Source organism: Notolepis coatsorum (genome assembly GCF_963971535.1).
Source record: "Notolepis coatsorum genome assembly, chromosome: 3".
Taxonomy (NCBI): Eukaryota; Metazoa; Chordata; class Actinopteri; order Aulopiformes; family Paralepididae; genus Notolepis; species Notolepis coatsorum.
In genome coordinates this window covers 39623895-39637154 of record NC_140167.1, presented here as the reverse complement: position 1 = coordinate 39637154, position 13260 = coordinate 39623895, and the positions used below count along the sequence as shown (strand labels likewise).

The following is a 13260-nucleotide window of genomic DNA, read 5'->3' as shown; positions in this document are numbered from 1 at the left end:
AAGAGCAAGTTAACAGTGTCTAAGCAGTAAGCACAAGAATAAAGTGGAAGGGTTTGGTTATTTTTTAATAGCAAGATCTAATTGAACAAGATCAAGTGCAAGTGGAGCAATGAGGGAGGGGAGACAGGTAGTGAGGTGGAGGGGAGAGGGGGAGTGAGGTGGAGGGGAGTGAGGATGAAGCATTCCTTGCAGGTGTCTCTTGTGAAAGATGAAGAGAGACTCTGCAGTCCTGACTTTGGTAGGAAGCTCAATACACCATTGGGGAACAGGAGGGAGAAGAGCTGGGGCTGATGGGTGGAGCAGAGGCCAGGGGACAGGAGGGAGAGGAGCTGGGGTTGATGGGTGGAACAGCGGACAGGAGACAGGGGACAGGGGGGAGAAGAGCTGGGGATGGGTGGGGCAGAGGCCAGGGGACAGGAGCTGGGGCTGATGGGTGGAGCAGAGACCAGGGGACAGGAGCTGGGGCTGATGGGTGGAGCAGAGACCAGGGGACAGGAGCTGGGGCTGATGGGTGGAGCAGAGGCCAGGGGACAGGAGCTGGGGCTGATGGGTGGAGCAGAGGCCAGGGGACAGGAGCTGGGGCTGATGGGTGGAGCAGAGGCCAGGGGACAGGCGGGAGAAGAGCTGGGGATGGGTGGGGCAGAGGCCAGGGGACAGGAGCTGGGGCTGATGGGTGGAGCAGAGGCCAGGGGACAGGAGGGAGAAGAGCTGGGGATGGGTGGGGCAGAGGCCAGGGGACAGGAGCTGGGGCTGATGGGTGGAGCAGAGGCCAGGGGACAGGAGGGAGAAGAGTTGGGGAAGAGTGGAGTGGAGGCCAGGTAATCTAGGTAGGCCAGGTAATCTAAACCCATTGTAACGGCAATTTTTGTGTTCCATGTCCTGTTTTCTCTTGCCCGTTACTTCACAGGCATGGTAGGGAGTGATCTTACGCAGTAGACACAGCAAAGATGGATGTCCAGTTGTGATTCCAGGTTTAGGTGTATTTATTGCTGAAGTTGCAGTTGTACATTCCATTAATGCCAGTGTGGGTTCTGTAGGGATTACCGGTATATGTTATTCTTTATTTATTTTATATCTCTTTCTGCTTCTGGCTGCTGAGCTGCTGGTAAGAACGGTGTGCTCCTCACTACCTGTGTCCTAACCAATCACTGCACCTGTGACACCCTAAATACATGACCAGTGCTGTCTAATCTAAAACCCACCACCAGGTGTCCAATAATAATATTACAAATAATAATAAATAATATGCCACCATCATAATGGCTCCTACACCCATTATGATCTGTTATTACTCCTGTATGGTTGGCCCAACATTAACAATCCCATATTGTTTTGAAGCTGAATACGTCTGGCTCTGAACGTGATTTACCTTTGCAGTCCAGCCTGGCTCCGGGTCTCCACTGAGGTCCCACGGTGAGGGGCTGAGTTGACAGAGAAGCTGAGCTGCTGACAGCAGGCTGAGCCTGCGAGGACGCTCACCGTCTGTACGGGAGTGGGCCAGAAGACATGCCTGTGGCCAGAGTGGACAACAGGTCTGATTGAGTTACAGTGGACATCATACACTGCATCCTGATTTGGAGAATATTACATATCATTTTCATAATGAGTCAATTAAATACCCTGAATGATATTACATTGTTTCTATACTTCCAGTTCCAGTTTGAATGTGAATGACATTTTTTGGCTTTTATCCATCCATCCATCCATTCATCCAGCCATCCATAATAATAATAAATTATTTTATTTGGTGGCGCCTTTCATGACACCCAAGGTCACCTTACAAATCACAAGGAAAAAAACAGAGCAAGGCAGTTAAAAGTCGAGGTTAAAAACAAAACAAACAACAGGAAGTATAAAACAGTGAAGTTAAAATAACAAAACAAACAAACAGCAGGGGGTATAGGACAGTGACACAGGTTATAGTGAATATGCGAGTTTGAACAGATGGGTTTTCAGTTGTGATTTTTTTGCACTACCTATCTTTGTGAAAGTGGCTTCTCAGCTCTGGTCCAGCTGAAGACAAAGCAGAGGAACAGATTGGACATTGAGCATGACCTCAGAGTTGCTTTGTCTACCATTACCCCAGACTTTGAGACTCTTGTCAGGAACAAACAACATCCCCAGTTATCCCATTAGTTCCCTGGGATGTTAAGCTAAGAAGTCTGCTAAGAAGGATATATTATTTATTATTATTTTATTTCATTGTGTTTTTAGCCCTAGTTGCACTTTTGTTGCAACCCCAGTTATCCCATTAGTTCCCCCAAACTTACTGTAGGTCTGTTATGTTAAGCTAAGAAGTCTGATATGAAGCATACTTATTTATTATTATTATTATTTTATTTCATTGGGTTTTTAGCCCTAGTTGCACTTTTGTTGCAACCCCAGTTATCCCATTAGTTCCCCCAAACTTAGGAATGTTATGTTAAGCTAAGAAATCAGCTAAGAAGCATATTATTTATTATAATTGTATTTCATTGGGTTTTTAGCCCTAGTTGCACTTTTGTTGCACTTTTTTGTGTTTATTTCATGTTTTTAACAGTGCATGAAAGATTGTGTATTACTGCAAAAAAAGAAATTTTGAAAGAAATCATAGTGGTTAAAAAATTTGGGTCGCGACTTAATGACTAAGGAAAATGTTGGGTCCCGAGGCTAGACCAGTTGAGAACCACTACAGACCAGACTGGCAATGTTTTTAATTTTATTTATTTGTATATTATATTATTTTGTTGCCCGCAGTCAGGCCACTGAAATCCGAAGCAGGCTACGGTCAGTATAAGTGTTTCTAGTTGCGCGGAGATGTGCTCTCTAATATACGTTCCGCAGGCAGGAATGAGTTAACTTGTCTGTTGTCACCCAGCGCGCCTGCGCGGGCATGTCAGATGGATGTTTGTATCTAGATAATCCTCCATGAAGAGAAAGGGTGGTCAGAGAGGGAAAGACACACAAAAAAAGGCACTAGTCAGAGATGCTGCTAAAAGTTTTTTCATATATTTGACTCGAAGAAGACTTGGAACTAGCGATTGAGACCAGGCATAAACTCATAAAGAAAGAAAGCATAAAGATTAAGAAATCGAGAAGTTGGGTCATTTTCCTATTGACTTGTATACAATCAGAATTCTTTTTGCAGCTGTTGACTGTATAAATGGGCGAGTTATATACAAATGCACCCCCTGCAGTTGTTATAAACAGTGAAATTAGCTATAGACAGTGTTGGTTGCTGTAATTAAACTAATTACAATTTTACTTTTTTCTTATTTCTGCTCATTGAATAGTAAATTCCAGATGTTTGTTTGTTAAAGTTAGAGGTTATATATGATTGCTAGTAACTGAGTAACTGTCTAACTAGGCATAACTGTTTCCACTGGAGGGCGCTATAGGCGGAGCTGTTAATGTTACCGCCAGGTAGAGGGTATAATAAGCTGATGCCGACTCCCACCTACCTCTCACGGAGAGATCTCATGTGCTGCTGTTGTGAAATGTAAATAATAAACCACGCCGATTAAAGGCTAAAGGTAGAAACCATGCCTCATGAACATATTATTGTTGCCCCATAGCCAGTTCTGTCAACAGGTTATGGGCCCAGATCACGCAGGGGCGAAATAATAAGGGTAGCAAGTTTAGCTGAAGTATAGGCTAGTTTAGCGCCGGGAGCACCGCGTGGCCAAAGGCTATACCAACAGAGCTAAAGCTACGCCTACCATCAAAAAGGAGGATGGCGACCAAGGGAAGGAGCAAATGGCCCTCATTCAATGGAAAGGCAGAGGACTATGAGCTCTGGGAAGAGCGCATGTTATGCTGCATGCACGGTGTGGGACTGAAGACGACGATCTTGACGGCCCCCACGGGAGACCTGACGGCGGAAGCACAAGCCCTGGACAAGCATAATGCAGACGCATACTGTGAGTTAGCACCACTACTCGACGACACAAGCTTGGGGCTGATATTCCGCGACACTAAGGACAAAGGCCGAGAAAGCCTGGAAGTGTTGAGAGAACATTATATCGGGCAAGGAAGACCCCGAGTCGTGTCCCTCTACATAACACTAACAGCACTGAAGAAGGGGCACACCGAGACTGTGACCGAATACGTCATCAGAGCTGAGCAGATCATTACGACGTTGAAGAGTTTCAAGTTTCAAGTTTCTTTAATAGTTGACATACAGAAGTACAGAATACTTTTATACAAAATGCTTCTTACTGTTACGCTCCAGAGACTGTGTTAGACAAGATAAGTATGAAATAAAATAGTATAGCATGTAAAATAGAAGTAAAAATAGAGGTCACAGTGTTCAGTATAGACATATGTACAATGTTCGATGCAGAATAGAAGTAACTGAGTTACCATACAATATACTATGCAATGTACTAATATACAATACTATATAGTGCAGAGCAGAAATGGGATGAGGTACAATTTAGGGACAATTTACAGTAAGGTGTACGAGTTGTAGTGCAAATCCTTTACCAATAAATAAATATAAAGTGTAAAGTGTGTTTAGGTGTTCTAAAGTGTGTAAAGTGGGTGCTGCAGTGAGTTGTTTGTTTAAAGTGAGTGTGTGCGTGTGGATGTGTGTGCTGTGTGCATTTGATGGTTGTTGCATAGTGTTTATTGTTCGTTGAGCAGCCTGATGGCCTGGGGATAGAAGCTTCCTTTGAGTCTTTCTGTGCTCGCCTTAAGACTCCGGTATCGCTTGCCTGACCGCAGCAGTTCAAAGAGGCAGTTGTTCGGGTGGCTGGAGTCCTTGATGATTCTCTTAGCCTTCCCCCTGCACCGCTTGTTGTAAATGTTCTGGAGGGTGGGAGAAGAGTGCAGGAGAAGCACCAAGCGATGGGCTAATGATGGCGATGGTGATGAGGGGACTACCGGAGCTGTACAAACCGTTCACACTCCTGGTAACACACGGTTCAGCGGACATGGCGCTGGGAAAGTTCAAGGCCAAGTTACGAAATTTCGAGGCCCCAGAAGATATCCACCCAGCCGCCGCGGAGGGGAGAGAGAAGGTGCTGAAGGCCCGAGCGACGCCGAGGGAGAAGACCATGCCCACGACGGAGCTGGCGTGTTGGCGATGCGGAGAAAAAGGCCATCGGAAAGGTAACTGCACAAAGACTGTCTGGTGTAGCTTCTGCAAATCCACGGGGCACACAGACAGAGTGTGCATGAAGAAACGCGACCAGAGCGAGCGGTATGCGCATGGACAAGATGGCGGCAGTGGACAAGATGGCGGCGACGGTGGACGTGAGACGAATCGAGACAACGCACGTTATTTCGCTGCATATTAAATCATTGTAAATATAGTAATGTAAATCATTGTTTCATTGTACATATTGTGTGTATAGTTTGTAACGTTATTGTTTTTTACGTAACGTTAGTAGCTAGCTAGCTTGGTAGCCGGCATGGTGCATTCCCGAAACTCCTCTACATTCCCCGATTTAAAATGGTTCTCTCCTCTTTGTATCCTTTTGTCCTCACCAACAAAGTATTCTGCCAGGGAACTTATGGACACGACAGTAGACATTGCTAACGTCTAGTACGTTTAGCTAGGTAACGTTAACGTTAATTAGCTAGCTTTTTATCAGCTGGCTGTGACGTGTATTAGGCGACAGCGCTGAACGACAGGCGTGCTACTGCCAGTACTGTAAGTGTAGTTATTTTTTTAACGACAAATTATATAACTACCTTTATTTCAACCAAAAATGCAAAACAACAATGTTAGTGGTAGAAGGGAACTCATTTTGTGCAAAAAAATGGAAAGCTTGCCAATGTCCATGAGGCAGAATTGTTACAATAGCTGATAATCTATTTCCCCAATGATAAATCCCGAAACGGGTGGACCGACCGCACGGTCCCAAGTGACGTCAGACTACACCTCCCTATTAACACTTTGGTGGCCATGCCCTTTCCCCATCTGTACTCAATGGCGCCAATGTTATTGACCATTTTAGCGATGTTTGCAGACTCATCGTGTGTTCTGTATTATAGCTATGGAGACAATAGTATGGCTCATTTGACAGACATTGTTCATAGTCCATTACTGACATTTCTACACACTGTAGTTTGTAGTTTATTACACGCTAAACATCGCCCATTTCCAAAATAATCCAGTCTTTTTCCATAGATTGCGAGATATATGCAATAAGCCCAAATCGTTCTGGTTGATCGCCTGAAACCCTAAATACTCCCAAATCAAGGGTATATACCACGTACATGTGCCTTCACAAAATCATCATGGCGGGTGGGGGGGTCGTTTCAACTAGAAACTGCGATCGTGTTTGTCGAGCATGTTTTACGTCCGGTAAAACACGACACTGTGATCGTTACAAAAACATGTTTCAGGTTCGGTAAAATAGACATAGAATATACCTTACCTTAGCCAGAAGGTATTCCAAAAAGAATAATTCCCAGTGATCGCATCGCCATCGCGATTACCCGTGTATATGTCTATACCCGTCTATACGGGAAATAGGCTTCAGGCAAAATAATCTCGAGGCGATCGATGTGTCGGTCTGTCTCCGAGGAGGAGGAGCCCTTGCAACAAAAAAAAGAGAATAGGTGTATCCACACCAAGCCATTCCAGTTCAAAAGGTAGGCGATACTGCCACCTGGTGAGATTCGATCGCCATTGCAATTCCAACGTAGGCAGATGAGCCAGGGACACCTAGAGGGCTCCGGCTGACCGTATAGAACTGGGATTAAAGGAAAATATCAAAGTATACTCTGGTTTTGGCGCTCAACGGTTGGCGAGATAACCCGACTATACTCGGGTATGGCGCCCAATGTCATGGTTTTTGCTTTATTTTTCCTTTCTGTGAGGGACAGCTGTCTATTTCGTCTCCTGTGAGGGATAGCTGTTAATCACTGGCATCTGTGGTTGATTGCCTCATGGGTCGCAGGTGTGTGGGCTTGATTGCACCTGATTCAGTGCAGCTGTGCCTATGGCAAAGCTGAGTCTATTTAAGTTTGGAGATCGCAGTGTCAACTGCTTTTTCATTTGCTTGTGTTGGCTATCCTTTTGGTCAGGCTTATTATATTAAAGTGTAGTGCTGCCCTATTCAGCATTTAGCCTTCTTTGTAGCCATAGTTGTTTTGGGCTACTGGTTTATTTTACACTTTATTTTATAGAGGCTGAGCCCTTTATGGTAGTGTTTTCTTGTGTTCTTTTGGAACTGTCCTTTGCACATAAACTCCCTTGGTGGAGGTTTATTGTTTTATGTTTTCAATATAAACTCTGTTTTTAGGAGTTGCCTTTGTGGCTTATTTACTTTTCTACAATACCTCTTTAATGAGTGTCGTCCTGTTTTTTGGACTTTACTTATTTTCTTAAATACTCACTTTGAGGCTTCCACCTGTAAAGGTTGTTTTTTGTTGTTTATTTTCCCCCTTCTCCTTAACACATTGACCGCCAGCAGCAAGCCAGGTCTTTATTCAATGGATATAGTTTTAGACTGTGACATTTGCGAGTGCTTAAAATATACCTAATATTATATCTATGGGTCTAATAACGCTGTCGACTGTCAGTGAGTTGCTTCCAGTCAACATGCCCGAAACAGATTGTTTTTTCATCCGTACATTTCCATTTTATACCGTTTTGAATAGAGTATGGTTTGGGTGCTTTTGAGTAATTCCAGGAAAAAGACGAGAAAAAGGCATTTTACTGTAATCCAGTCATCACGTTGTAATTTTTCGGCTGATTATCTAATCATCCTGAAATCAACGCTAGATTATCATTATTATATCTCGTTGTGCACACATGAAATGACCGTCATAGCCCCCCCCGCAGTCAACGGTAATAAGCACATACACTTACACACAGATAACTGTGATCGCGGTAGAAATAAATCTCAGATCAACGATCAAATTTATATATAGTGTTCTTACCTTGTATCTGATGTAATGCAAAAGAAATAATCTAAATAAATTATCTCATCGCCATTCCAAATACTGCTTGTGGAGGTCCGTACCACACTACCGACCGTTACATATGGTAGGGCGGGCGGGGTTACTGTTCGATGCCATCGTTGTATAGAACTGGCTCGCCTGAGTATTTAAACCCCGCCCGCCCGGCTCAGATCGGCTCCTAAAACACACCAGCTCATTTCCAATGAGATGCAATAGCTCCGCATGGCAGTAGAGGGCGGTGTTGACCGTCTGCCAGCTCAGACAGGGTCTGAAGGGTATACCAGAGGCTGCAGCTATGAATTATGAATAGATATAGCGAATAAACGAAATAACGATCCCAAAAACGAGTTGACTAGTTTCTGGTGCTGAACGCATGGCGGGGAATAACGAGTTAACTCGTTTCTGGTGCAGATTGTGTTAATGTCTGCGTAAACAGTTTAGTGGTTATTCATACACAGATAACTTAGAGAGTCCCTATTATCTGCTCATGACCCACACACACGCAGCCCTTACACCCAAAGAGTTAAGTGATCAGTATTTCTCTTACCTGGTTAATTCTGGAGCCAGCCATCATCTTCACAGCAACAGCAGCCTCCTCCTCTGTTACCAACACATTGTCCAGGTGTGTGAGGGTCATGATACGGCCCAGTATGGTCATCCTGATGGCTGCAGGCTGCAAGAAACACAGCATATAAGCATATTAAGCCTATTCCATCTAAGGCACTCAGGCCTTTTAATGGCATCACACCAGTTATATATCGCATAGCTCTGCTCAGCGTCTATTGAAATACTCTTCATATCCAGTATTGAACTGAAATAAATTCTCACATGTACCTTTACATACCATCATCTGTCTGGCCACACCCCCATCCGCTACCTACATAATCAGGGGTGTGGCCATACCATCAGCTCCTTCTTCAATTTTCACCACGTTAAGTGCCTGTTTACACCACTTTGAAGTTTGATGGATTTTTTGAAGAAAGTAGAAGATGAAGGAGCTACGTTGACATTATATCTTTGTTTTCTCTCTCACTATTTTCGAGAAAATACGGCGATAAAGTCTTCGCCACTGGGGTGTCTGGAAGATGATGATCATTCTGACCTCCACTGGACTGTGCAGGAGGCGACGGCTGTTGTGAGAAGCGAGCTGCCTCTCTGGGTGAGTGATGATTTTGCTATGCGAAGCGCCAGTTGTGTTGCTATGAGGGGATTAGCTGCACGATTTACGAAAGCCGGCCCCAGACTAGTACCCTTTTTCTGCCTCTTAGACGGCAGAGAGAGGGTCCTGGTTTGAAGCCCACGGTAGTCAATCTAGTGGGCCGTGACCAAGATCTGTGGTTAAAACCCCGGGTCTTGGGGTGCTCCAGTAGCACACCATGTTACCGCGCTCGCGCGGGACTCCGTGCTGCGTCACGGATCTGGTTGACTCCGAGTTCGATTCCCGGACCCGCCGTCATTTGCCGAATGTCTCCCCCTGCTCTCTCTCCCGTTTCACCCTGCAACTGTCGGTCATGCTTGACCAGGAAAGCGATAAATGCTAAAAAATAAAGTAAAAAAAAAAAAAAACCCCGGGTCTTTGGACGAGCGGATTTGTCTCTGTCACGTGAAGGCCCCATCTTTCAAGTTGAAAGCTACCCTAAACACGAGGAAAGTGGGTTTGGTGTTTCATTATCGGAAGCTCCACACTCAATTCGGCTGCAGCCCATGAGGGAATTGTGCCGATACCGCTGTATATCTGTTAATCACCGTTCTGGAAACTGTGTTGACTTCTTTTTCTCTTCTCTCTAAGGATGAGGATCAGACGGCGGCTGTCTGAAGTGTTGGCTTTATTGTGTTCTCTCGTGTGAAGTTCGGTGATAGCTGCTTAGCTTGCGTGCTAGCTGGGTGAGCTACCTGTTAGCCAGTTAGCTGTTAGCTGCGGCACTAGCTCGTTGCGTTCACTAGGCTAGGGACGTTAGCTTGTTGCTACCAGTCGGCCTGAGTTGGCTGTTAGCTTATGCTACACCGTTGAACATTAGCCGTGAGAATAGCAGGCCATAACACTCTGACAAGACGTCATCTTTGACAGAGGATGTAGTCGGCCCTACACCGTGATCGGCTGTTGGAAGGGGGCGTCTAGCTTCTTTGCCCCGCCAGCGAGGACTTTCGTCAACGTGGAGACCAGTGTTTGCAGTCCTCTCAGCCTGCGTTCATGGTGTAGGTAAGGGTCCTCTGGACACTTAACGCCTCTTCCTTCCTTCCCTTCTAAATGTTTTGTAATAACGATGTTTTTTCCAAAACTTATGTTGCTTCACTACATTTGATTGATTGATTGATTGAAAACTTTATTAACAGATTGCAGAATGGGTACAATACAGTACAGCTCAATACACACAATTGTTAAGGGGATGCAGACCAGAGAAAGACTTTCGTCTTGTTTACATCAGGGTCCCCCATTTTCAATTCATCAGGACATATATGACATACATGACATACAGATAGTCAGTACTGCTACATCTATACATTTATGACATACCAGATTTGCAAATACAGTACTGTTTGTGATACAGAAGGAGTCAAGAAAAGGGAGTATATACATTTGACGTAGAAACTGTACATTGAATATGGGATATGACATGTGTTGTGTGTGAATTGTCTTGTCGCTGGTATAGTTTCTCTCTACCTAGAAAATCGGCGTTGTTTTTTACGTGAGTAAAAATGAACTGGTTTGGTTGTGATGAGAAATTGTGTGTTCATGTAACGTTAGTTAACGTAGTTGAGCTCACAACTAGCTGGGTTAATAACCCTGCAAAACTATGCTTAGTGACATATGATCGAGGGGTGAGTCCTTCTCTCAGCCTGTGATGACAATAAACAGGTGGCATGTTCACATATTAACAGTCGTATCAAGGGTAAGGTGGTGAGGGGTGATCCCCCCGGTTTCCCTGGGGCTTCCCCCCCTCCTCTCAAACATGTTTTTGTTTACAATATATTGTTTCACTATGTTTGTGGGGATACAGTGTAATCCCTCAGCTTCTGCTGGGGTTGTGCTCCTGCTTGGGGGGAAAAAAATTCCTAGGGAAAAGATTGTTTTGGTCGCTATCATGTGGACTTAGCAAGGCCTGTGGCCAGTACTTAATCGAGGACTTGTGTCTTCTCTCGTTATGAAAAACGGCGTTCCTCTTACGGTAGTGAGAGTGTACTTTTGCCTTTTTTGTTGTGATGGAGGGTTGTGTGTGTCGTTAAGATCCACAACTGGGTTAGGTGTTGGCCTACAGAAGTCACATGTGTAAGCTCTGGTACTGGGTCTGTGTTTTTCTTCCTTGAAAAATTCAGATGGCAGGTTTCGCACATGAGTCTGTGTGAAGCTGTTAACGCTTCATGTAGCATGCTGTGACTGGTGTCATGGCTCTACTTTGTCATTACATTGTATCAGGGGTGAGGGGTCATAAGGGGGTGAACTGGTAAAACCTTCCTCCCCTTTTTCTGATTGGTCAGGTGTTAAACCCCCCTGTCCTTCGGGCTTCCTGTCACGTTGCTGGATCAGCGCGTTACAGGGTAGGGGGGGGAGGGAGTTTCCTGGTCCCATGCCATATTGGGCGGTGGACCACGGAAATTCCCCCGGCATAGAGTACGTCACTGGGCGCGTTTCTATTGGTAAGACTTCCGTGGGGGGGGGGGGGGGGGGGGAGTGCTCCAGTAGCACACCATGTTACCGCGCTCGCGCGGGACTCCGTGCTGCGTCACGGATCTGGTTGACTCCGAGTTCGATTCCCGGACCCGCCGTCATTTGCCGAATGTCTCCCCCTGCTCTCTCTCCCGTTTCACCCTGCAACTGTCGGTCATGCTTGACCAGGAAAGCGATAAACGCTAAAAAATAAAGTAAAAAAAAGAAAAAAAGAAAAAACTTCCGTGGGTTATTCAGGCTCCATGTTGTGGACCTCCTCCTCAGGGGGTTCAGAGCCTCCTCCTCTGGGAGTTTCAGAGCCTCCTGTGAGTTCAGACCCTCCCTCCCAGTGAGGGAGCCTCCTCAGAGTTTCAGAGCCTCCTCCTCAGATTGTCAAGGTGAGTAGAACTTAAAAAGAAGTTCTGCTCTGTTGTATGTGTATTGAGCTTGGTGGGTGATGCAACGCAGTAGAGACGTTTTGTTCTTCTGCTCTGCTCCCTACTGGTAGTGTGTGTATTGGGTCAGAGCCTCCTCCTCAGGGAGTTTTTCAGAGTCTACTCCTCAGGGAGTTCAGAGCCTCCTCTGTGAGTTCAGAGCCTCCCTCTCAGTGAGGGAGCCTCCTCAGAGTTTTCAGAGCCTCCTCCTCGGAGAGTCCTAGTCCAATTGTTACATAGCTCAATGTTGCAATATGTCTTTTCAATCTATTGCTCACGTGGGAAGTCTCTCTGGGGGTTCCCCGTCCCCTCCTTTATGGAGCAGGTTGACAGGGTATTGTTTAGGGAGTTCCCTGACTCCTCGCCGATAATGGTCTGTTGAGTCATGGTTTTCCCCCCGTCATAGGGTACGTCGCTCCCCGTCCCCTCTTATGAAGTATGGTTGACGGGGTGTTGTTTTCCCTCAGCCGTGTCGCATGGGACCCATGTCCGTATTTTTGTCTTTTCTGTAGGAAAATAAAAATAAAAAAGCGGCTTCTTGTCGTTCTCCCAGGCGGCTTGGAGGAACGGTATCTGGTGTCTTGTTAGGCTATGGTTAGACTAGTGTATTCCTGGCGTTTTTTTATACGTTTTTGACGACGTTTGATGTCCTATCTACACAGAAATGCGTTTTTTGGCGTTTTTTTGTGGATACGGCTGAAACGCAAAATTGTGTTTGCGTTTGGAGATACGCAAAAAAAACGCTTCGACAACAGCGTGTAGTCAGCACGGAGCAGTTGTTGCGAAAACGCCCATGCGCAGTAGATACCATCTGCGTGCCCTTCCGGTGACAACAGTGTGTGTGTTTGGGACAGAGCTCCGTGTCCCAAATAATAGCTTCAGCTACCATGTGTTGTCAAGTTATTGTTATAAGGACCCCAGTCCAAGCTACAACAGTCTGCATTCCCTTAACAATTGTTTGTATTGAGCCGTATTGTATTGTACCCATATGCAATATGTTAAATAAAGTTTACATCCATTCATTCTGCTAGCATTACCGATTGCATGAGCAGCTGGCTAACGTGAGCTATCAGGATTCAGACCCTGTTAGCTCAGAGTTCCTCTTTCAACTTAACAAGCATTAAACAAAATGGCCCAGTCATCTATTCACCTTTGTTTAATACACACAGCGTTGTCTCTAATGTTATCTAACTACTGATAGCTCGCGATATCATCAGTTTCGTGCTGGCTAAGTAGCGTGAGCTAACGTTAGCTTCTAGCCACAATGCTATATTGTTATAATGG

At 45.4% G+C, this 13260-nt stretch overlaps 1 protein-coding gene across 1 annotated transcript in view; it reads right to left on the bottom strand.

The window, feature by feature from the left end:
* lrrc9 (leucine rich repeat containing 9) overlaps nt 1-13260 on the bottom strand; it is a gene marked incomplete at both ends in the record, with an annotated part of 76473 nt that overhangs the window by 30061 nt on the left and 33152 nt on the right. Inside the window, 2 exons of the mRNA XM_084311177.1 lie at nt 1370-1510; nt 8444-8569. Of these exons, the coding sequence (XP_084167303.1) occupies nt 1370-1510; nt 8444-8569 (267 nt within the window). The remainder of the gene's footprint in view (nt 1-1369; nt 1511-8443; nt 8570-13260) is intronic.